Source organism: Callorhinus ursinus, unplaced genomic scaffold (assembly GCF_003265705.2).
Source record: "Callorhinus ursinus isolate GAN/ISIS: 27379988/994484 unplaced genomic scaffold, GSC_fseal_2.0 scaffold11, whole genome shotgun sequence".
NCBI classification, from domain to species: Eukaryota; Metazoa; Chordata; class Mammalia; order Carnivora; family Otariidae; genus Callorhinus; species Callorhinus ursinus.
In genome coordinates, this window is record NW_027397073.1 from 52,616,306 (window position 1) to 52,642,120 (window position 25,815).

The following is a 25,815-nucleotide window of genomic DNA, read 5'->3' on the forward strand; positions in this document are numbered from 1 at the left end:
GCTGGGATGGGAACATGACATGGCACCATGGGGACAATGGAATAACGATGTAGATGGAACCTGGGACTCTGAACCACATCCCTATTTCTGAATTGATAGACATGGGAGAGAAATAAGCTTTTTTGTTTCATCAGCTTAGCTTATATCCTAATTAAAATCCTGGGTTAGGGTGCCTGGGTGGCTCAGTTGGTTGGGCGACTGCCTTCGGCTCAGGTCATGATCCCGGAGTCCCGGGATCGAGTCCCACATCGGGCTCCCTGCTCAGCAAAGGAGTCTGCTTCTCCCTCTGACCCTCCCCCCTCTCATGTACTCTCTCTCTCTCATTCTCACTCTCTCAAATAAATAAATAAATCTTTAAAAAAATTTATAAAATCCTGGGTTAGGCATCAGAAGATCTGTATCCTAGGTCCACTTCTGCTTTTAACTAACTGTGAGGCTTTGGTAAATCACTTTATTTTTCTGAACCTCAGCTTCTGCAACTTAAAATTAAAGGATTAGACTAGAATGGGAATCCTAACTTTTTCATACGATAGACTCCTTTGGCAGACTAACAAAGAAAGTCTAGAGGCCCCTTCTCGGAATAATGCTTTCAAATGCATAAAATAAAATACATGAGATTACCAAAGAAACTAAATATATTGAAATATAATATATTATATTATAGTATATAATATATAGACCCCTTGGGAGTCTGTGGATCCCAGTTAAGGACATCTGACCTCTAAAGTTCCATTTTGATAAAATTTCCTATGAGTTTATGATTCTATTTAGGACATGAGAGATTTAAAAAAATTAGTAAGTCTCCTATATTGTTTATATTTTAGTTGTCTATATATTATGATGGTTTGACACCTTAAAAACCTTTCTGATTGGGGAGACACTGCCCCTCCCAGGGCTAGCCAATTCTTAGAGATAGCAAGGGCTCAGCCAGGAGCATGCCTTTGATATGCAAAACTGACCAATCCAGAGCCATGCCTCCTCTATCTGGCTTGTGCACCCCAGGAGGCCATATTCCCCTGCCTTAATCATCCCAGGGCCAGGTAGCAGGCCACTAGGGACCACGCCTATAGTTTAGAGTGTACCAAAATGATTCAAACTAGCCAGTCCTAAACTGTTAATCCTGCCCTGCCTTGCCTTTCCCATAGAAACTCCAATAACAGCCATGGCCTAAGCTCTCCCCTCCCTCTGGCCCCTTATGCCTCCTGACCAACCCAACCTATGCTCATGTTTCCCCAGGTGGCCCTTTGTGGTGTGCTAAAACCTGTGAGTGTAATAAACTTAGTTTTCCTGAGCCTCTCCTGTGTCTCCTCTTGTGGACACCTGACTAACATCACAGAAGAGAACACAGAACACTGACCCTGAAGACTGTGTCAGTGGTCTTCCAAATGCGCTGGGATCCCATGTAGAAATAACATCCCCACTTGCAGACAGCCAATCCACAGGCGAAGAAAGAAAGACTCCTAAAATCACACAGTTTGCCTTAAGGATTAAGTTGTAGCACCTTGTTTCCTAGTTCATTAAAGCTGAAACTATAAAGAAGGTGTCTGGAGTGAAATAATGAATTTGCTCCATGAAATAGATATTAAAGAGTAAATTCCCTGTAGCACATCACTCTTTTATTGTAGCTTCCATAAACTGAAATGGCTTTTCATATTGTTGGGATGTAGCATCTCTCCTCGAACATCTACAGAGAGCTGCCCTGGTGACTCACTGAAGATAAAGAAAGTCCTGACATTAGTGATAGTAACACAGTCCGGAAGCTAGTTAGCTTTGGGTTGGTGCCTCAGGGTTAACCTTTTTATACTGGGTCTAATTTTACTGGAAGTTAATAACTCTATGCCATGTATTTTGGAAGAATTTTCAAATGGACCTTTCATCATTACAAAAAACCTGTCTGGATAGATTGATTTGGCCTCAGTGTTTTAAACATTCTTGGGTGTTCTGCTTTTTGCTGGGTCTTACCTCGAACAAAGACATAAGCACTATATTGTTCATAATATTCTCCCATTCGTACACGGATTGTGTAAAGGCCTTCATCTTCTTTGTTGAGATGAGAAAATGTCAGTGTTGCTCGATCTCCGCTCCAAAGTGTTTGAACCCATTTGGATGAAGAAACAGGTGCTCCTGGAAATTTTTTTAAAATGTAAGAAAATTAACTCAGTTTCCCCCCATTGCTCCCTTCTTTTTCCATCCCTCCCTCTCTCTCTCTCTGCTTCTTCTTCTATATTGAAAGCTATTTGACTGTTAGTAGAAGTCTCTAGGGCTTTGAGCCATTCTGCCATGCTTATATTGATAAAAAATGCTGTATCAGAAGTGAAGGGACCAGGGCCAAATATATAATCTGCAGGGTCCAGTGCAAAATGAAATTGCAAAGCCCCTGTTCAAAAAGCAAAGAAAAAAATACAGTTACAGGTACTAAAATATAAGGCTTTTTCCTCTAAAAATATTTTACTATATATAAAATATAATTAGGGTAACACAAATTGCAAAAAAATATTTTCATGCCATAATTTTATATACAAAAATAATTTTTTATTAATGTAATACCTTGATTGATAATAAGATATTTCAGGCTTGCTTTTCTGCAAATTCAGTTATTAGGTCATCAGATTTATACTTTTGGCAACTTCCTTTTAAGTCAATATAATTGAGGGGCACCTGGATGGCTCAGTCAGTTCAGTGGCCAACTCTTGATTTCTGCTCAGGTCATGATCTCAGAGTCATGAAATTGAGCCCCACAATTGGGTCTGTACTCAGGTGGAGTCTACTTGTCCCTTTCCCTCCCCTTCTGCCCCTCCCCCCTTACTCCCTCATCCCCCCACCCCCACCAAATAAATAAATAAATCTTTAAAAAAAAGTAACATCAGTCACTCTTTACAAATGCAAGATCAGAAATGAGTTGATAATCTTTAAATTTTGAGAAGGATCTTTCTGCTGATGCAACTATTACTGCAGCTGTTAAGAAATTGCATACTAAAAATATCATATAGTTTTATACTATACAGCATTATATAGATAAATTCTTATAAAGTTAACATTGGGTTAATTTTCTGATAAATTATTTCAAAATATAAATTTTAGTACTCTAGAGCTAATGATTCTTAAGGAACAAAATTTCTAAAAAAATTTGATTTCATATAGATCAGTTTCACATAAGTCTGAATTTAATTTTAAATGTAATTTTACATAATAATATTTTGATATTTTCTCTATCATGTTCTATAACTTGTGGATGTTATACAAGAAACTGAAAATGATTTGTATATAATCCAAATGTCTGTTTATGCATTCTATTCACTGTATCTTTAATTACAAGGAAAAAATAATTTTAAGATTATCTTCCTTATTAATAATTGCTTCATCCACAGTTTCATATGAAAAAAGTGTTCTTTTTCATTGAATGCGACAATCTTTAAGCTTAATTTACATTTCTAAGCCTCTGAATATTTGCTGTGCCTTGTTATAGCAGTTTTCAGTACCAGGGATTCTCAACTCTTTGAAGAATTCCAACAACTGCTTCATATGCTTTACTTCAATGTCTATACACGTGATTTTATTTTGTAGTATTTTACTGACAAAGTTTACTGCCTGGTTGCTGGTAGTTCCTGTCTGGATGCTCAGGTCAATAAGTTAGTATTTGTGCAGATGCCACAGAAATGAGCTCTGGGGAAGGAGGGCTGGGCTGGCAAGCTCCGACTCTGTTCCGACTGTAGGTTTAGTAGGAACCTACAGTTCCCATGCTGCCCCCCACTTGGAGCCCCTTCCCTTCCCTAGGGCCATGTTCGCCATCCCAGTGCTTTTGCCATTATTGGCTTCGGTCTCGACCCAGATGTTCCAGACTGCCCCAGGTACCTGTGTGCACAATTGAAGTTCAGGCCAACTGCTTGGTGAGCATGCTGCTTTCTGCCCACCATGTCGAGGGGTCAGTGGCCATGCTCCATAGTCCCACTGGACTTCCGTGGACTTCCCTTAATTTTACTAAATAAAATTAACTTATAAAATGGATAGATAAGTAATTTATAAAAATGCATTTTTGTAATGCTTTCCACAGATTACTTGGTGATAAGAAATTATAACCTCCACAAATATATTATCAAAGTTCTGCTACTTTGATATATGTATAAAAACTCTTTCAACATCCAGTGGGTATGCCTTCTAATGTCCAGATTCTGCCAGTTCTGATAAACAGGTCTGTGGTCTTATGGAAGCTCGTGCTCGGGTGTCAAGCCCCGTCTGCCACCTTCTGTGAATAAGAACCAAAGTGAGAATTCATCATAAAGGCTCACCATTTCGGTACCACTGGATCTCTGGCTGGAAATGCTTAATTTCAGGAGTGATAACTACACGGCAGCCTAGACTCATTGTCTCTCCCTCTCTTCCAAAAGACACATCAAATTTGTCATCAAAGTGGATCTCAAACTTGGATGCATAACCATAAGGTGTCACGCCAACTGGGTACAACAAAAACAAACATCAGCAATTTGTTTTTTTTTTTTTATCAAAGAGACACTAGCATTTTAATAAGCAGTCACAACAAACATTGATCAAATGAACTCTCTGGGCAAAAATTAAGTCTTATAAAGAAGTACAAAGCACATTCCCATATATTATGATGTGAAATGGAAATTCTTGCTTCATTGGTCAGATAAGCTCAATATTTATTTTTATAATTGCAATGACTAGAATTTTAAGGGGCAGGCTTAATACCTCACATAGCACGTAAATGAATACCACATTTAGCTCAAATACTTAGCACAATATATGCACTTTTTAGATTCCTAGTTCATTTAAAACTCAACTGCTGTACTCTCCAGACAAACAGCCAGATCAATCCCTCAGAGTATAAAAATAGTTTTCCAACTTATTGGAGAAATTTATTGCTTCAGGGCGCCTGGGTGGCTCAGATGGTTAAGCGTCTGCCTTCGGCTCAGGTCATGATCCCAGGGTTCTGGGATCAAGTCCCACATCGGGCTCCCTGCTCCTCGGGAGCCTGCTTCTCCCTCTGCTTCTCTCTCTCTCTCTCTCTCTGTCTCTCATGAATAAATAAATAAAATCTTTAAAAAAAAGAAATTTATTGCTTCAGTGTCTTTAATGATCTGAGTGAGAAAAAAATAAGAAATTTCAAACTGAAAAGTTTATAATATTGTGACTTTAAAAAATATTTTTCTTAGAAATATCTTACTTACAGATTGAGTAAATACCTGCATCATAAACCCTCCCAGGTTTTATTTTCTCTTTTCTCAAGGGAAAGAGCTTGGGAAAATAATGACTCCGTTAACGGGTTACCATGCCACATACTTGAATTTGACAGGTCGTCTAATCCTTACAAAACCCCCATGGCACAGATATGTTTTTCCTTCTCTTTCAGATGAGAATGGAGAAGTTCACAAAAATAAGATACAGCTAATGTCCAGGTTTCAAAGGTATTATGTGTGAAATTGAAATTCAAATCCATAGCTGCCTGACTCTAAAATTTAGGCCCTGTCTCTCATATTTTATTTCTCCTCCTAACACCTCTTAGAATTAGTTTGAAAATGCAAGCTAAAATCTACTGAGTTCAACTTGTGCCAAGTATTGTTCCCAGTGTTAAATATCTATTAACTCAAACCTCATAATAGCTCTCTCGGGTAAGTTCCATTATCATCTCTCTGTTTTATAGATGAGGAAACAGAAGCATAGGGAGGCCAAATTAACTGCCCACAATGACCCTGTAGAGCCAGGATTGACACTGGCAGGCTGTTTCCAGAAGCTGCGCTCTCCAGCAATCCATAATATCGCCTTGAATCTGTGTGTCCTCTGGCAACCACTAACCAAGAGTGAAACAACACCTCTTTGAAGCACAGGTTCCATCTGCCCCACTTCTATAGGATGATGTCCCACTAAGATCGAAAGGGAAACAATTCAATCAGACCTTGCTGTTTGGGAAGCCGGGCTGGCTCCAAAGCTGCCTTAGGGAGTAGAGATAAGAGTTACAAAATAATAAGGGTTAGGTCGGGGTTTGGCAAATCTGTCAGCCGGATCTGGACTGCCTCCTGCTTTGTACCATTAGAAATAATTTTTCAATTTTTTAATGGTTGAGATAGAATCAAAAGAAGAAGACTATTTTGTGACACAGGCAAAGTCATAGGAAATTCAAATTTCAATGTTCATAAATAAGGTTTTATTGGAACACAGCCATGCTCATTTATTTACCTACTGTCTATGGTGACTTTTTTTTTTTTAAGATTTTTTATTTACTTATTTGAGAGAGAGAGAGAATGAGAGAGAGCATGAGAGGGAAGAGGGTTAGAGGGAGAAGCAGACTTCCTGCTGAGCAGGGAGCCCGATGTGGGACTCGATCCCGGGACTCCAGGATCATGACCTGAGCCAAAGGCAGTCGCTTAACCAACTGAGCCACCCAGGCGCCCTATGGTAAATTTGTGTTGCAATGGTGGCATTGAGTAGTTGTGACAAAGACCATAGGGCCCACAAAGTCTAAAGTATTTATAATCCTAATGTATTTACAATTTACAAATTACAGTTAGTTTACAAATTATAATTACAGGAGTCCTTTGCAGAAAATGCCAACTCCTGTCTTAGAATATGGTTTAGAGGGACACCTGGGTGGCTCAGTCAGTTAAGCATCTGACTCTTGATTTTGGCTCAGGTCACGGTCTTGGGGTCATGAGATCAAGCCCTGCCTCGGCTTGTGCTGGGCGTGGAGCCTGCTTAAGATTCTCTCTCTTGGGCACCTGGGTGGCTCAGTTGGTTAAGCGACTGTCTTCAGCTCAGGTCATGATCCTGGAGTCCCTGGATCGAGTCCTGCATTGGGATCCCTGCTCGGCAGGGAGTCTACTTCTCCCTCTGACCCTCCCCCCTCTCATGTGCTCTCTCTCTCAAATAAATAAATAAAATCTTTAAAAAAAAAGATTCTCTCTCTCCCTCTTCCTCTACTCCCCCACCCCACCAAAAAAAAAAAAAATAGAATATGGTTTAGAGTTAGAAAGACCAACTTTTAAGTCCCTACTCTACCATTATGTGTGGTTTTGTCTCATGATTTAACCTCTCTAAAACTATTTACTCATCTGCATAGCACAGATAAAAGATACCTATTTTATAAGCTTTGGTAGAGCATTAAATGATCATTGCATATAACAAAATGTCTTAGTATGCTGTCTGGTACAACTGATCAATATATATTAACTATCAGAACAGAACCACGGGCAGGAAGCTTTATCTATATTTATCAGCATATTCCAAGCACCTAAACCAGTACCCAGCACATAGTAGATGTTCAATAAATATTAGTTGAATAAATGAAAAAAGTCCTCTGTTTTCTATGTGGGGAACAACTGCACTCAATTCAGGGACCAGTCAGAGGAGAATTTGAAAGATCAAGAAGTTAGAGAAGTAAGGGTGAGCTGGGCTTTTAGACCCTAGTTTGATGGAGAAGAGAGAAATGGGAGAAATATGGATGCTGATACGGCAGTGGGAATGAGCAGGATACATTCAGATGATTGTGAAATAAATGATTAATAAACCTGTCTTAGGGGCGCCTGGGTGGCTCAGTTGGTTAAGCGACTGCCTTCGGCTCAGGTCATGATCCTGGAGTCCCGGGATCGAGTCCCACATCGGGCTTCCTGCTCAGCAGGGAGTCTGCTTCTCCCTCTGACCCTCTTCCCTCTCGTGCTTTCTATCTCTCGTTCTCTCTCTCTCTCAAATAAAAAAAAAAAAAATCTTAAATAAAAAAAAATAAAAAAAAAATAAACCTGTCTTAGGGACAATGGGAGATAAGTCATAGTTTCAAAATGTTCAACTATTCTATCTCAGTATGAGTCAAATGATGGGAGAAAAACACGATTTGGGGTGTGTTCCTCCCTTACTCCTACCGATCATTCCCTCCCACCCACTCATGGGATTGATACTAAAGATTAAAACTTGGAATATTAAAATTAGGAGCCATCCCACAAAATTGATGGAACAGGTCATCTACGGACATCAAACTAACCAGTTAGGTGAAAAACTGACCCATGAGAAAGTATCTTCCTCAAGCATTTTCAAAACTATCACTTATTTTTAATGTTCAGAAAATAAGTTCAGGCTTGACTACCTTTTTCAGTCTGATCACCATAAGCATCAAATTATCTGAACAACCATAAGGGTTTTACTTTTATTGGTTCCTATGAAAAGATGTTCTGATATAGGTGAAATGATTGAAGTTCACAAATTACCACAGATCAGAATATTTTTAATAGTTTGTTATTAAAGAAAATTTAGATATTTTATTTATTTATTTATTTTCAGAGAGGGAGATGAGGACAGGAAGAGGGAGAGAGAGAATCTTAAGCAGGCTCCATGCCCAGTGTGGAGTCCAACACGGGGTTTGATGTCACGACCCTGAGACTATGACCTGAACCGAAATCAAGAGTCGGATGCTTAACCGACTGAGTCACCCAGGAGCCCTTAGATTTCATTTTAAATTGCACTTCATAAATTAGTGTATTTATTTATTCATTCATTATCAAATACCTATTCTGTGTCAGGAGTTGGGGTTTAGAGATAAAAGGTCCAGCTTTGCCTTCAAGTGGCTTGGAGCTCGGTGAGAGAAAGACACAACAGTTAACAGTGTCCAGCGTGATGGATGCTGTGGTGGAGGTGCTGCGGTCTCCTGGGGACACCTAACCCTGACTGGGTCGACTTGTGGGTGGCAGTGGGAGTCAGACATGAATTTCTCCAGGAGGTGATGCTGACGTGGATGCTCTGATACAGGACAGACTTGTGGCGGGGGGCGGTGAGCATGATTAAATCTCTCTGCCCAGGTTTGTGTAATGATCTTTTTCAGTTTAATACAGAAAGACTTAAAAACACTTGCCAGTTTTAGCCCATAATATCTGGGCTTTTATAAAACCAGAACGAAGCAGTTACATTCAGAAGGAGAATAGTAACCAAGAATCTAAAAAATAAAACCCAGCATAGATAGCTATTATATACATACTACCATATATTATAATAATCCTCTCTTTTATTTCAGCATTATAGAATGGCTTATTCTGCTGTATTTTAAATAGAGATGACACTTAGCAAATATATTTTTAAACTTACAGCTGAGGGGCAGGGTGGAAACCCCAGCATGGAAGCGAGTCTCATCAAACTCTCCCTTATATCCTAGAAAAGAAAGCAGAAATGCATGTGAACTGCTGCCTGATTTATTTTTTATCAATGAGAATAAATTTTTAAAAATACACTTTGAATAAAACAAGTGCAGCAAACCTACTCTTTACCACGACTGAAGCATATGCTGAAAGCTCTCCTTTAACGTTCATCGCAGAGGCCCGGTACTGAGCAGTGTCTTCAAAATCACATCTGAAAGGACAGATGGAGATGAGTGACCATCGCTACAAGCTGTTCTTCTATCAAGGATCTCTTTGCTAACATGGCACACTGCAAATCACTGGCCAGCACGTGGCTCGGGGGACTTCTGATGAAGCTGTCTTGGATCCAGCTCCCTGTGGGATTCTATATAACGCAGGATACCTACTACAGTTTCAAGCCAGAAGCACAGTATGGGAGGAGGACGCCTACAGCACTGTGACCTTGCCCAGGTTCATTTAAAATGTCCAAAAAAAACCCATGTCAACAAACTGTTAAGCACATAAATTACAGCAGGAACAGTATTATGATTAACTGGTCTAAAGTGGTGTCAGGAGCAGAAAATGTCTGCCCATGCAGGTAACTTCCCAGAGCACCCCATGGGTACAACTTTCCTGCTGGCCTCCCTCAGGGAGAGTTTCAGTCTGGGGGCAACAGGGCGACAGAGAGGGAAAGACACAGTCTCCCCTACAGGACTCCCGCAGGCTCCCTGAGCTACAAACCGGATCCGGGTCTGTCTAATGTATGCTTCGGTGTTCTAGCTTCAAAGTGCAAATATGGTGTTTATCTCTCAACTCAACTAAGGTTCAGGTCACACTTGGAATTTCAGCCCACAGCACAGCACAGCAGCTCCATTTAGAAGTTCCTACAAGTTATAATACAGAAATCGGGATAGGTTTAATAATGGAGTAAGAGAAAGAATGATCTCACAGAGATGAACAAGCTAAGATTTCAAAGCAGGTTGTTTTGTGTCTTATCACAACCAGTGTCTGTGTTCCTCGTTGACCTTCTGGATTTAGTGTCATTTCTAAAAACTGATTTCTCGTTGAAATTTTATGGACATCAATGGAACTCCAGGAAGGTCAATATGGTTGCCTTTCTCATAATTATTTAATTATAAAGCAAACACATAGCTCACTGCAGCCTCAGTAGAACCACCAAATGGCAGAACTGAAGTGACTTTAGGTCAAGGTCAGTGCTTGGACAATGTCCCAGGGCCCTAGGGTCCTGCTTGAAACCCAGTATCATGTGTGTCATCTGCTCTGATCAGAATGATGTAAATTTTACTTTGACATCTCAGCATGTCATGGTTTCATGTGAACTAAAAATGGTGGGACTTCTTCATCCACATAACCAGAATTGCATTCAAAACCATATTAGGAGATAGATTAAATGTTTGAGGACTTAGAAATTTTGAGGTGGGTTTGGCTTTCAAATTTTGCTTTGGATTTTGCTTTAAAAACATTCCCCTGTCCAGTCCTGCCTCCATCTGCAGGCTGACAGGGTGGGTGCATAGTTACCCACACTTCCTGGGGAGCTGAAGGAGAGAATTTATCCTGGTGCAGCTTACTTTCACTGCCACCCACCACAATCTCCATGGCCTTTGCTGATTCAAGGCAAAAAAGGATAATGCTGCTGATGATATCGATTTAGAATGGGGAAGGATAACTAAATATAAATGCCTATTTATGTAACTTATTTTCTCACTAATGTCTAAGAAAAACTCTCAAGTATATAAAAGGATAAGGTACAAATTAATTTTTTTCTCATCATTACTAAATTCAAACGTAAGACCACTTTGTGACCATGGTGCATTTGGAAGAAAGGGGGACAGCGGTTGTTAACTGCTGAGACTGCCTCCCCAGGCAACTGTCAAGTGACACACATGGACCCTGACATCCTCTTACGCATTGATCTCCAGAGTGTGCATTCCATATCGACTCTCAATAATATATTTTCCAGGGTTTGCATGGACATTGATTGGCACCTGGTTTTTATACCTGTGAGACAATGGAAACAAGGCAAAGTAAGTTGAAATATAGATAGCTTTATGATTAAAAGCACACACACACACGATTCTTGTTCATGAAGGGACACCCATAAACACAGCACTGAGGTTGCAGCAGCATCTGTTGAATGAATACAAATCTACAGCAGATTAAATAAAATGCACTATAAATACAATTAAACTTCTCGATGAGCGTGCTTTCCTCTCCTCTATCATAAAAATTACATTGAAGAAGTTGACCATTCACAACAGTGTGGTGGAGTCTCATATACACAATGTTGAGTGAAAAGAGCCAGACACAAAAGAGTACATAGTATAGGGGCTCCTGGGTGGCTCAGTCAGGTAAGCATCTGCCTTTGGCTCAGGTCATGATTTCGGGGTCCTGGGATTGAGCCCTACATCAGGCTCTCTGCTCAGCAGGGAGTCTGCTTCTCTCTCTCTCTTTCTCAAATAAATAAATAAATAAATAAACAAAATCTTTAAAAAAAGAGTACATAGTATATTGGTTGCTTTTATATAAAGTACAAACCCATATAAGACCAAATTACTGCTGTTAGAAGTCAAGAGAGTGATTTCCCTGGGGTGTAGACAGCAGATATGAAGGATGCATCTTGGCGCTGATATTGTTTGGTTTCTTGTTTGGGTGCTGGTGACATGGGTGTGTGCAGTCTACAAAAACTCATCAAAGCTCTACATTTATATGTAATATGTACTTTTTGTGTGTGTATATTATACTTCAATCAAAGACCTAAAGAAAAACTCGTCCATTGTTGACAAGACAGAAAGAAAGGCTTTGTGTTGGGGGTTTTATTGTTGGCTGTCTGTGTGGGATGAAAGCAAAACATTCTTCCTACTAACATTCTTGCATGTTGTTAAAAACAATGTCATTGTATTGAAAGCTCTTATATTTAAGTGTTTTGTTCTGTTAAAAGCAAGCATGGCTTTTGGTTTGGAAGAACTTAAATATCAATCATGAAAGAAAAAGTCTGACAAATAAGAGTTGAGAGATTCCCTTTTTCTAACTGTCCTCTTCCTGGTTACGCCTCTCAGCCCTCAGAGGGTAGGCCCACATGGAGGGGCCCTTCCTGAGACACCATCTTCTGAGTCTGGAAGTGGCATCTTGATTCTTCACCACGTCCTCATGCCTTCAATAACCAATGACTATGATGCCCAACCAGGCTTTTCTGCTGAAGCCATTTTCTGTCCAAAAGAAGAGCTAGATTTCACTTATTTTCCCTTCAGACACACCACTTCATGTGCACAGATAACGTAAATAACACTAATAACCACAACTGAGACAGAGCATTTACTATGAGCCAAACAAGGTTCTAAGTGCTTTACACATAGATCAGAAAATTCAATCCTGGGGCACCAGTGTGGCTCAGTCAGTGAAGTGTCTGCCTTTGGCTCAGGTCAGGATCCTAAGGCCCTGGTATCAAGTCCCACATCAGGCTCCCTGCTCTGCAGGGAGTCTGCTTCTCCCTATTCCTCTGTCCCTACCCCCTGCTTATGCTCTCTCTCACTCTCTCTCTCAAATAAATAAATAAATAAAATCTTAAAAAAAAAGAAGAAGAAGAAAATTCAATTCTTAACAACAACTGCCTGAGATAGCCTATTTTTAACATCATTTTTCAGATAAAGAAACCAAGGCATGGAGAAGTTAAATAACTTGCTCCAGTTCACACAGCTAGAGAGCAGAGCTGGGATTTGAAACCAAGCATCCAGCTTGTGACAACATATGATCCTTCCATTTTCCAAATATACTCTGTTTAGCAGCATTTTATTTCTTCAGACTTCTGGAAATGGTTATAACGAAGTATGGGAGCAGGGAAAGTGGTGGAAAGGGAGAGAAAGAAAGGAAATAATCTTCAGTCAGTTCCTTCCTCTCCCCAGCTTACACACACACACCCTTTGTCCCTAAAACATATTCATTTTCTATACTTTTAAAAATGTGTCATTCTCTTTCTACGCCTAGCAAAATCCCAGCTCATCCTTTGAGGTTCAGATCAAATGCCATTTCTTCAATAAACTCCTCCCTGAAATCCCACATGATATTAATTGTTCCTGCCTCTCTACACCAGTGTTACTTTGTTCAAGCTGCAAGATAGAACATTCACCACATTTTGGTTGGATATGTGTCTCTTCCATTAAGCTGTCATTGCCTTGGTGATGGGGGTTGTGTCTGATCCATTTTTACTTCTATTCCCACTCTCAAGGAAGGATGAGTCATGGGCAAATATTAGGCACTCAGTGTTTGTTAAATTGGCTTGAACAGAATTATTGTATAACAATAGATTAATTGTGGCTTCATAATGTTTGGATGAAGGAACAGAGTTCTGACAAACACGTACTTCATGATATGGCTAATTTAAAATAAGCACATGCCAAGAAAGTAAATTGAGGCTCTTTGTGTCTCGGTTCCCTCCGACGTGAAATGAGAGGGTTGCCCTGGCTGGGGGATCACAGCTGCGTGGCAGGTGGGGAGGCACAACCTTCTACCCCACCCACGGCAGAAGGGCGATCCATTCCCTGCCAGCCCCAGAGTGTCCTCGGCCGGCTGTCTCACCAGAGCTCCAGGCAGACAGGGCTATTCGAGCAGAGATGGCCTAGAAAAAGAAATCTGCTAGGTGCTCCTAATTTCAAACATTCCTTGTATTGATGAATGACAGGGTAGAACAAGTTAAGCGGCATGTTCCTCAGAAGAAATTGGTCTCAGTAATTTCACACTTGACTCAAAAGCTCCCTATTGCTCAAGTTTGTGCATGAGCTGGGGTGTTTTCGGTAGTTCTTTTTAGTATAAGGAGAGAAATGTGACACCGAAGGCTATGGCAAGTGGTACCTGAGCAACCAATTTAGTGACACTCAGTTTGGCTTCGACCAAAAATGTTCGTATTTCCGTAAACTTTGAGTTAAAACAGTATCTTGTAGCTGCCATGGGTCGCTTTACCTTCCTTGCTTTTCAGCACTACCCCACTTAGCACCTTAATGCCTTCCCCCCAGCTAAATACCCAGGACTTTTCTAATGTGACCACCTTGCATAAGAAGTCGGCTTAAAATGTACATGCACACGATACACAACACTTTGAGGACCTTCGAGTCTTTCCTCTGGAACTCTGGATGGCAGTGTAAGAAAAGCCTGTTGTAAAGCAGCACACACGGATTGAGTTAAGAAGCAATTCTCTTCTCTTCTCTGAGAACTTCACTTAGTCATTCAGGTTTGGGGTCACTGTGAGACTGCCTATGTTCCACTATGAGATTTCTGGCCTGCTCTGTATATTCTTCAGAGCTTGTTATTTCTGGAAAGTGAAATTCCAAACAGGCTAGTCAGAGGCTAATTTTGGAGAGTAACCTACACTTTGGGATTATTTGTCAAAAGGCTTCTGAAATTCTTTTTTTTCCTAGGATTTATTTATTTTAGAGAGAGAGAGTGCATGAGTAGGGGGAGGAGCGGGGGGGGACGCAGACTCTCTGCTGAGTGGGGAGCCCTATGACTAGATGGGCTCCTGATATCATGACATGAGCCAAATCCAAGGGTTGGAGGCTTAACCAAATGCGCCACCCAGGTGCCCCAAGGCTTCTGAAATTCTTGTGACTATTCAGATGTACACCATTTTCCTTACCACTTTCACGTAGTTAATGAGCTTTCATTATACTGTAAGTATTTGTAGGATAATATTCTTCCTTTATGTACGTAAAACACAGATTTCATTCCCCCAAATAAATGTCTGAATCTTGGGCTGACTTGGTAACAAGGGGTTGTAAGTGAAAGCTCTTTGGCAGCGTACAGCATGGCCAAGCATTCCGATTCTTTTCTATCAACAAATAATGCATGCCAAAATGATCTTTAACATGCTGAATCTCACCACAAACTGTGATTACTACTTAGAATCCAACTTTGTATTTTTAATAAATAGCTATTACCCACTTTAAAAACCAGTTGGCTGAGAGAGCTCTAACCCATTAGGTTAGATTTTGGACTTAAATAAATAAGAAAAATCTAAAATAAAACCCCAAACCCTTATGTTGGGAAGTAATTATAAATTATAAATAATTTTAATTTTAAACTATTTTAAATGTAGGTTGCTTTCCAAAGATAATATGGTAGTAATTAAAGCTAACTTTAAATAACATCGTGAATAACTCTAATCTTGTAAATAAATTCAATGTATGATTCTATTATGGAATTTATAAATTCTCATAATTTGCAAAAACAGAATAACACTTTTCCAAATCCCCAGACAATTCCTGAAGTACATTTCTTCTACTATTTTATTCTGAGGTTTTGAACTATTATCATGCCTAATGACAAATTTCTTTAAGTGTCTATTTGGCAGTAACTTTAGGGGCAAAGTGAAGAATTCCAAACAAGTATTTTAACTGTCCCACTTGATGGTCTAGCCTAGTATTCGCAGATAAATCCAAAAACATGGGTGTTGAGTGAGTAAATGAGTGAACTGCTACTCACTAACACCAACACATTGCTCCAGTGAGTTTGCATGAATCTCCCCACAGATTACAATCCAGATTTTCATTGACAAAATTGATCTAGACTTTGGACTGGAAATCCAATTAAATCTGTCTCTTTTTTAAAAAAGTATAAAATTAACTCAATTCCTTCCTTTCTTAAAAGAGAACTTTTCTCTTTTCCCCTATTTCATATACTTTAAAAAAATCTGAATAGGCAATGCATTTATATGGTCCAAGAACCAGAAAGTATAAAGGTACACAGGGAACAGTCTCCTTCAAACGCGTCTGTCTTCAACCCAGCTCATTCCCACAGCTAACTGTTCTCCTTGGGTTCTTACAAATCCTTCCAGGGTTTCTTTATGCAAGTAAAACAAATACAAATGTAATCTTTTTCTTCCTCTTTTAAACCAATATGTAGCCTATTATACAAGTTATATAAATACAGCCTATTAAATTAAGTAAAACAATTTTGGCATTTTTCACCATATATATATACATTTCCTTTTGTGTTGACAAAGCCCTCCTTCAGGATGGCCAGCTTCACTGTGGTGGTGCAGAAGCATCCTCGCAACTAACTTTTCTACTGGACCCAATGCCTAAACAGGTTTCCTTCTGCTCTCAAAGTGACTTGGGAATCAGACAGTGCCCCTTGGCATCTCTGCACCTGGCCCTGATGAGTGATATGTGCTCCTGTCATTTAGTGTTTTCTGAGTAACCTCTAGGTTACATTTAGACAGACTTGGTCAGTACACGGGATTGGCCAAAGAGCAGCTGCTGCCTGTTCATATCATTTGTTAGACCTCAGGGATTTCCATGTCTCGAGGGTGCTTAGTGGAAACTTGGAACTTAACCCTCTTTGGAAAGGGCTCTAAGGGAAACAGGCCCCAGGCACACATGCCCTTGAAAAAGCATGGCTAAGGACCTAACAGCTACAAGGCGAGGCAGCATGACTGCAGAAAGCATCGTCACAAACTTGTTCCCATGATTCACCTCCTTCTATTCAGGAAAGCCATTCCCAATTATTTCTTTCATACTTGTCCTCAGTGTTAGGCCCAGAAAGCTACAGTTGAGTAACGAAAAGACATAAATGCCTGCAAAGTAATCACCAAAAACCATGGTTTGTACTTGGGTTGTGGGTCTCCTGCTCGTTGAGGGGAAAATGCTTATTGAAGACTGGGTACTCTGTACCAGTGTTACAAAGTAAGTTAGAGCTTCATTTAATGATTATTTTTTAAAAGGCAGCATACCCAGGAAGGTACACTGATCCCACACACAGTTTACTCCCAGAGGTGGGTTTACCTGGAGGCCAATGGAGCTTCAGGTCTCTCACCAGCACGGGTGTCCTCAAGGCTCACTGCCTAATTTATATTATTAACATTCTTTTTTGTAAAGAGTGACCCTGAATTGTATGAGCTTCATGCCCCACAAAACCTGGATCTGACCTTGTTTACTGCCATAGCCAATTTTCAGTTATCTGCTAGCTGTCTAAATTTAAGCTTTATCCAAGGGCAAATCTTGCTCTCTAAAGTACGGTTCACTATTTTCTTAGTGGTCCACTGGTTCTTCTGTTTTCATATTGACTTTTCACTTGGCTTGCAAGGCAATAGGATTTTCTGTGAAATGCTCTGATTTCTCCCTATGGGGAGAATTTTATAAAGAATCGAGCTGTCTCCTCCAAGCACTAAAGGATATGCAGGAACTTGAGAAGACTTGTTACAGTAAATGAATAGCTTCCCAATTGTTCCTGAGACAAATCTTGTGTCTATATCTTCATTTTTATTTAAAATGAGCCCCTGGGATATAGACTCAATGTTAAGAAAAAAAAAATATTTCAAAGCTAGATGTGAAAGATTTAGGGAGCCAATCATACTATTTCTCAGCTCCATTAGTGAGAATAACTGAAAATTGACAGAATTTCTATTTTTCAATTTAACTAGGATTCAAAGAGTTGCCAATTTAGTCATCTCATATTTTTGTGGGGAGTCTATATTTTTTGCTTGTTTTTATTTTTTTATTTTTTTCTTTAAATTGTTTATTGTTATGTTAATCACCATACATTACATCATTAGTTTTTGATGTAGTGTTCCATGATTCATTGTTTGTGCATAACACCCAGTGCTCCACGCAGAACGTGCCCTCTTTAATACCCATCACTAAGGCTAACCCCCCCCCCCCCCGAAACCTCAGTTTGTTTTTCAGAGTCCATCGTCTTTCCTGGTTCGTCTGCCCCTCCGATTTCCCCCCCTTCATTTTTTCCCTCCTGCTATCTTCTTTTTTTTTTCTTAACATATATTGCATTATTTGTTTCAGAGGTACAGATCTGTGATTCAACAGTTTTGCACAATTCACAGCGCTCACCATAGCACATTCCCTCCCCAATGTCTATCACCCAGCCACCCCCACCCCCCCCCCCCCCCCCCCCTCCAGCAACCCTCAGTTTGTTTCCTGAGATTAAGAATTCCTCATATCAGTGATGCTTGTTTTTAAATCACTCCTTTTCCAGCCAACAAAACGTGATGCAGGAATTTAATCTTTAACAGAGTTTGAGCTCTCCTTTCATGAAAACACATCACTCTGGCTCAGTAACACCATCAGTGGTACATGGCATGGTTGTATTGTATTTTAGCAGCTATGTATTTAACAAGTGCTTAAGAGATTAGTATTTAGCTCCCAGAAATTCTTTTGTATCCTTTTGAAAATCATCTTTAACTCTAATTTTTAAAAAGCAGGAAAGAAAAGAATATTGTGCAATAAATAAATCTACTTGATTAAGGATTCCAATTATTCGTTTATCAGGAGTACATTTTAATTCATAAGAGGAATTTCTTACTGACCAAATAATTATTAGAGCTGAAAATTTGTTATTCTTTACACATTTCAATTGGAAAGTTTAGATTTTTTTTATGAGGTGGGAAGTAATCAGTTTCTTAAGAGGAAATATCCCTTTAATGGGCCAAACAAAGTATGCAACTCCATAGTCGCAGAGAAAGGTGGGGCTAAGGCTGATTGATTCCTAGCTTCATATAGTATACCTTTATACTTTAAAGCTTGTAAATTGACTTTTTTAAAACTTCATTTTCATTGAAATATGTTCCTTGTCAGTTACCTCCCTTAGTCCTAGGCAGGTGTCTAACCAACAGAAATAATGGCCTTAAGAAAGGAGGAGGCAGGCCCTCTGCAGGGGGTAAATGCACCCTATGTTGCAGTATAAATGCCACACAGAATGTCATTGCCATTGGCATTTATACTGCAACATAGGGTGCATTTACCACCACTCCTGAGGATAAAAAAACAGCATGCCAAATACCTGTGTCAGGGAATTAAACAGAAAACATCTTTTTAGGTTGGCTCTATCATTTTCATACTTCTGCTGTCTGTGACAGGTATTCATGACATATAACAGGAAAGTCTGGAGTTTAGGGATCATCAAGTCATTGACAATTGCAATGAGAGAGAGAAAATGGGTTCTTATTCTTTATGGAAAGAAAATTTCTTAAGACCCCGTATTGAGTAATATCTTCCATCCGGTTCCCTCTTCCATGTGGCTTTAGAAAGCATGTTGAGATCTCAGGTCATGTGAGGAGTAGAGATGAAGCCTTCTGGGTTTTAATTATCTTTTTAAGAGCATTGCTTCTGGTCACAAAATAATACCTATATTGTATGGGAGCAAATTTCTGTTTACATTTTATGGCCCATAGCAGTTATAGCCATGTATTTTCTTTGTATGTAAGTATGTTGACTATATTTTAATACTTTATGCAATAAAGACCCCTTTTATAACAGGATTACGAAGTATCATAATATATCATAATGTACATGAGACTGTTCTTTCTTCTCATTCATAAAATATTCATCCTGGTATCCTTTCCTCACTATTTAAAAAATCTGTACAAACTTGTAGGTACTTTCACTGACTCTTGCGTATTCACAATGCTGAATATCTTCACTGGAAGTAAAATTAGTTTTGTGTAATAGATTCTATGAGTAATTTTCATACAGATAACATACCATGTGACACGAGGTTCTGGCCAGCCCGATACAGAACAATGTAATTTTACGTTTTCTTTCTCCCAAACAGTGTGGGAACGAGGTTTAATGACAAATTCAGGAGCATGGAGAAGATGATCTTCATTCAACTTTCTGTGAAATGCCTCAGTTTCTTCTAACTATAAAAAAATACATAAAAATATTATGAAATCAAAGTAACCTGTGCTGCTAAAATAACAAAAACCCAAATTATCATTTTTCCACTTGGAGGCTTACTTTTCTATTTAGACCAAAGGCCTTCTCTTTTTCCCTGTTTTTAAAAAAGATTTTATTTATTTATTTATTTATTTATTTATTTATTTATTTATTTATTTATTTATTTATTTTAGCAAGGGGAGGGGGAGGAGCAGAAGGGGAAGGAGAGGGACAAGCAGACTCTGTGCTGAGCATGGAACCCCACGTCAGGCTCCACTCAGGGCTCCTCCCAGGGCTCAATCCCAGGACCCTGAAATCATGACCTGAGCTGAAATCAAGAGTCAGATGCTTAACCAGCTGTACCATCCAGGCGCCCCTCTTTTCCCCTTTTAAAAAGATACATTTAATTTTTAACATCTCAGCAACATATTTTACTTTCCCCTAAGGTGGATTTCTTAAGGTTCTTTAGAACCATAATTTCTGTAGAACCTAAAATTTCATGGAGTTTGAAACTACTAAGTCTGTCTTTCTTTGACCCATACATTTTGATGTCTTTCTCCTTGTTTTCTTTAGTTTTGTTTCTCCAGAAGACTACATATTTCCTCATTCAAAACAAACAAATCTATATGTACATACACAGGCAATGTTACATGCATCTCTGCGTTTGTAAATTACATTAAATTGTCTTTTCTTACTGTTTTTGTCAGCGACAGGCGTTCTGCCTTCTCTCGAATTGTTACTTTCCTTGACTTCTTCTCAAAAGCTTCCTCCTGGTGAAGAGTGGATGTAGACTGTTTGGATACAGCGGACTGTTTGGATACAGCGGACTGTTTGGATACTGAGGACTGTTTGGATACAGCGGACTGTTTGGATAAAGCAGACTGTTTGGATATAGCTGACTGTTTGGATACAGCGGACTGTTTGGATGCCGTGATTCCTTCTTCACTAGCAAGAAGATTCCTCTGGGCTATATAAGCAGCAGCTTCTTTAATTCTTTCTTCTTCTGTATCTGTAATTCCACTGACATGCACTTGGCTAAAATACAATAAGAGCAAAACATGGTTACTGTGGATGGCAGTGATAGGATTGCCTAATTTTTACTAAGTTCAAAGTATCAGAACTTAGACATTGTGTATCATGCCCAAAGAAAACCTGACAAAGAAAAACCTGGTAAATCAGGAGATAATTCTTCACATACAGAAGTGATCATCACCTTAACCCATAATGGTAACAACAACAATAATACCTACTTTGGCCATGGTGTTGACAAGTGCTTCTTTACATACACTATCTCATTTTAAGCCTGCAATAACCCTAGGTAAACTCTATCATTTCTATTTTAGACATATGGTAACAAGGCTCAGAGAAATTAGGTAACTTGCTTAAGGTCATTTCATTGGTTTCTTTAGGGTATTTAAATAGGATTGAGTCTATAATAAAAGATTAAGTTATGACCTTCCCTCCAGAAAAGATGACATTATAAAATGAGATATATTGTTCCTGTGCCTGTGATTCCGATATGGGACTATGTGCTTGATCTGGATTCTATAACTCACCTGATATAATGCATTGCCCAGAGCTGTTGCACAATTTACATGAGATCCTTATGCCTACTGGGTTTCTCTAAAGGTTATTTGTGTGTGTGTAAACATATTTAATGACATTCTTTATTTATGCTTGCACATAGCCCTGATAAGAAAAAAATGACCAAAATTTAAGGCATGATGTTTATAAAAGTGACTTGTTTTTATTCATAATTAATGATGATGGCAAGTGAGTGGTAACATCCAAAAGTGCTATGCCTAATGTAGTAGTTTATGATAGAAACTGTGCTATAATTTATTAATGTTGTTAAAAACATGTAGATTATTTTTAACCTCCTTCAATACCTTTGTGGTCAAGCCCAACAGTGAGGAAGTATAATGATTATATTGAAGATTTTCTTGAAATTGAGTCTACTTAGACCTCTGAAGGCTGAATTTTACCTTTGATTTTCTTATAAGAATAATGATTTCCAAATTTAAGCAAATACTGCCATTATGTTTATAAGTTTCTGGTAACGGAATCTGTGTAGTTTGCTGAAAAAGAGGGCTCAACATTTGCCCAAGTTTGAAATTTCTTATGGAATTTTACTAAAACATCTGGTAGACAAGATTAGTCTACTTTGTTTCTTACTAAACTCAGTGAGTAAAGTTTAATTTCTTTTTCCTTATCTCTATCTCTCCAAATATTAATAAGGTAGTCTTTACTAAGTAAGTGAGTAATATATCTGCTATAATTTAGAGAAAAGGGAAGATAGAAGATTTTCAGTTTAGTGTCTTGAAATAATTATCCCTAATTTCTTTTTAATGAGATAGGAAGTGAATGAATTAATAAGTGAATACAAGACAAACCATCATGAGGGCACCTGGGTGGCTCAGATGGTTAAGCGTCTGCCTTTAGCTCAGGTCATGATCCCAGGGTCCTGGGATCGAGTCCCGCATCGGGCTCCCTGCTCCTTGGGAGCCTGCTTCTCCCTCTGCTTCTCTCTCTCTCTCTCTCTACCCATCTCTCATGAATAAATAAATAAAATCTTTAAAAAAAAAAGACAAACCATCATGAGAATCTGCCTGGAATTCCATATAGAGGTAAATATATAATAGAGAGATTTGAAATGATCTTTGTAAAATGATTTGATAGATATAATAATAGATTTTATTCAATGCTAGTCTTGCCCTGAGTTGAGACAATTCTTAAATAAGAGAACTTTAAGTTTAAGCTCACATCACCTCTAATGTGACATAGTTCTAGAGGTCAGAATGAAGTCCTGGTCTCCTTACTTTTCCATGGCAAATAAGCTGAACCTCAGGAAGACTGTAATTATTTCACATGAGATCTCAAATACACTTAAAAAATATTTTGACCCAGGACAGGAGGAATATTTTTCTTTAAGTAAATATAAGTGTATGTCAGTGATAACCCTTTTATAATCTGGGTACAAAAGCAAAAATATGCTAACATGCTGACAAAACCATACAGCTACAAATTTAAGATGAATTTCACGCCTCTCCAATACTCTAAACCTGCTGGTGACACAAAGTTAACTCAATTTATCTGAGTACAAGAAGTGAAATTTTCAAGTGCCATCCAGAAGAAACGGTATTTCCCAGAAATACACTATAATCACAGAGTGCACTGTATGTTGCATTGGCCAATCTCGGCAGACTCAGCTCTTCCATTGCCAGCCATGTAACTTTCAGCAAGTCACTGAGTCTTAATTTCCTTGTCCATAAATTGGTATACTAATACATCTCTAGAGCTGTATAGAGAACTTAGCAAAATAGTTTATATAAAGCATCTAGTAAGATTCTCAGAAAACAATCGGTACTCAACAAAGGTTCATTTTCCCCCCATCTTCTTCTTAGATTGTTAATACTGTCAACATCATTATGAAGTGTTATTTTCAACATAAGAGTAGAATATAGGAGATGGATCCATATTTTAAAAAGGAAAAAAGGAGAACTAGAAATAAAACCAACTGAAAGCAAGAAGCCTCATTTCATGTGGTAAAGAGATGGAGAGGTATGCCATGTAGGTTAATGCTAAGTTAATGTACTTTTTAAATATTTTTTTTAAAAAAAAACAGAGTGGGCTGGGAACAAAGCAGAAAATAAAATATTTTACTCCTCTAGCCTAGCCATCCCCTATAAAGAATGTCAGTGTATATTAAACTAACTGTGGCGAGGCTAAGTCTGGTAAGCCTACTTAGCAAAATATGCGTATTTCAATGGAAAGTTCACTTAAAAAAAAATCAGAGATATCAAAGAGAAAGCTAAAAATAGCATATTATTTACCCCCTCACCTTCCTACTGGAATCAGAGCAATTATGACATTAGCTTCTGAAACAATTCCAGAAGAAACTATCAGAGAAGAATGGGAAGAAAAACACAGGGAAACAGAAGTAGGTCACCAACGATGACAACCACGTCATTGCCTCCTGAATTTCCTGATGGCATCTGCCCTGAGAGGAAGCCCTCATTTTGAGTATCACCTCAGCTCTGTGGATAGTTCTCCATTCAAGGGACAATAAACAGGGAAGGCTCTGAAGGTTCCCATTAAATCTTAATTTGGTGTCTCAAACAGGTTTCAAGATTCCTCTAGATATTATAATCATTCCAAAAAAGTTTATATTTTTTAAAAAAGATCATACACACATATTTACCTTATAAACACAGAAATTTGGCATTAATGGACTTGTAATTTTGTGATTATTTTGTTTGAAATTTGCCTCAAGATAAATAGTAATCTTTTTCACATTAAACAAATATAGGCAAATAGGCAGACATTAAAATTATGATGCCATTCTTTTACTTAGTCTATGTTATCTAAGATTTTTTTTCTTCCTAATGAATAATAATTGAAACCACACTGGCAACCACAATGGCTTCCCTCTGCCTAAATATAACATCTGATTTTTTTTTTTGTTCATCCAATGTTTTATGGTTTTGAACCTTTCTCTCTCTAGTGACTATATATAGTGTCCAATCACTAGCATCCAATGCTCTCCTTCTTAATTTCAGTCAGTTACATAATTAGAACCAAGTTCCTGATCACTCTCTTTTGTCATGTAGCCATCCCAGGTGATGGCAGATTTTCACAATGAACATGTCTCCCTCCGTGCAGAGTTCCAAGGTTCCTCAGACCTTTCTCAATCATCATGTAGTTAAGTGTTCAATAAATGTCAGAGGCAATTATTATTATTACCTGACAACATTTACCTTCACTTTCTAATATTTAAGGCCAGGAAGAGAATGCATACATACCGTCCTGAGAAAATGGGCACTATATAGTCACTTGGCAGATTTTCCTTCTCCTCCCCAGAGAGAAGGCTCTTCTTCGCTCTCTTTGCTTGGGGGCTCAACTTCGATGAATAATCTTCTAACATCAGACTGGAATCTGTAAGTCTGAAACAAAACCCCTAACATTAGGTAATAACCAATAATTGCATTGAAAATATTCAAAAATGCTTATACAGGGAAGTTTTAATTTGGGGGAGGTTTCACATAATCTTAGATTTCTGATGTTATAATATCTTTTATCTTTAGAACTAAAGAGGAGTGAGAAAGATCTCATACAATGCACTCTATATAGACACAAGAAAAAAATGGGTCTATGGTAATTTCATAGCTTTGTCCACCCCCACCCCGAAAGTTTCAAGGGAAAACAGCAGTGTTTTTGTAATAGTTCCAAATACTCTTTGCTGTTAAGTTAATGTTCAAAATTTGGGAAGTCTATAAAAATTGTTTTATCCAAATCTTTTCAGGGGATTGATAAAATATAAACTGTTCTGGATAGGAAGCCCTTCTCCACCAAACCATTTTGATGCAGGACCCCTAGGTTCAGCTCTGAGGCCTCTATGCAGTGTAGACAGACTCCTCTCTTAGAAGAAACACTGAGTTCATCAAACAAGAGTTAATATATTTTGTGTGAACACATAGTGTTAAGTAATTCAGAAAGTTACAGGGGTGTGATAAAGAACCCTTTGGTCAGTTCTGTTGTACACAAAAATCCACCCATGCACATTTGTGCAAATGTGTATTTGGAGGTAGACAGTGTTCTAATTAAACAAAAAAATGTATTGGCATGGCAGAAAACATGAAAGCCGAGACTGCACTACAGAAAAGGATTGATAAAATCAAAAGTACAATCCGTCTTAATCTTTGTAGTTCTTGAATGAAATGAAATGCATTTTCATTCAAATATATACAGGTGGGCATAAATTTCAGGAGCTCATGGACTCTCTCAAATTAATCCATGGATTCATGTTAAAAGCCCCTGGTCTACATTGTAATGAAAGACATTCACAATAGGGAACTCTACCAGAACTCTGTACTATCCTTGTAATTTGAAATGATTCTAAAATAAAACAGTATTAAAAAGTTCCCTTGTCTGGAGAAAATTTGGGAAGAAAGTGAAGCATGTGTGTGATATGGCATGGGAAGAGCAAGCCGCCCAGCTGAAACAGAAAAACCTTCGAAACCACCCAAACC

At 38.6% G+C, this 25,815-nt stretch overlaps 1 protein-coding gene across 2 annotated transcripts in view; it reads right to left on the reverse strand.

Annotated features, from left to right (window-relative positions):
* MYOM1 (myomesin 1) overlaps positions 1 to 25,815 on the reverse strand; it is a 155,119-nt gene that overhangs the window by 84,473 nt on the left and 44,831 nt on the right. For both annotated transcript variants that reach the window (XM_025886355.2, XM_073898461.1), the window contains 8 exons: positions 24,589 to 24,729; positions 20,482 to 20,821; positions 19,613 to 19,770; positions 11,037 to 11,129; positions 9,254 to 9,342; positions 9,082 to 9,144; positions 4,287 to 4,451; positions 1,963 to 2,124 (listed from right to left, as the gene is read on the reverse strand). In XM_025886355.2, coding sequence (XP_025742140.2) covers positions 1,963 to 2,124; positions 4,287 to 4,451; positions 9,082 to 9,144; positions 9,254 to 9,342; positions 11,037 to 11,129; positions 19,613 to 19,770; positions 20,482 to 20,821; positions 24,589 to 24,729 — 1,211 coding nt within the window. The remainder of the gene's footprint in view (positions 1 to 1,962; positions 2,125 to 4,286; positions 4,452 to 9,081; positions 9,145 to 9,253; positions 9,343 to 11,036; positions 11,130 to 19,612; positions 19,771 to 20,481; positions 20,822 to 24,588; positions 24,730 to 25,815) is intronic.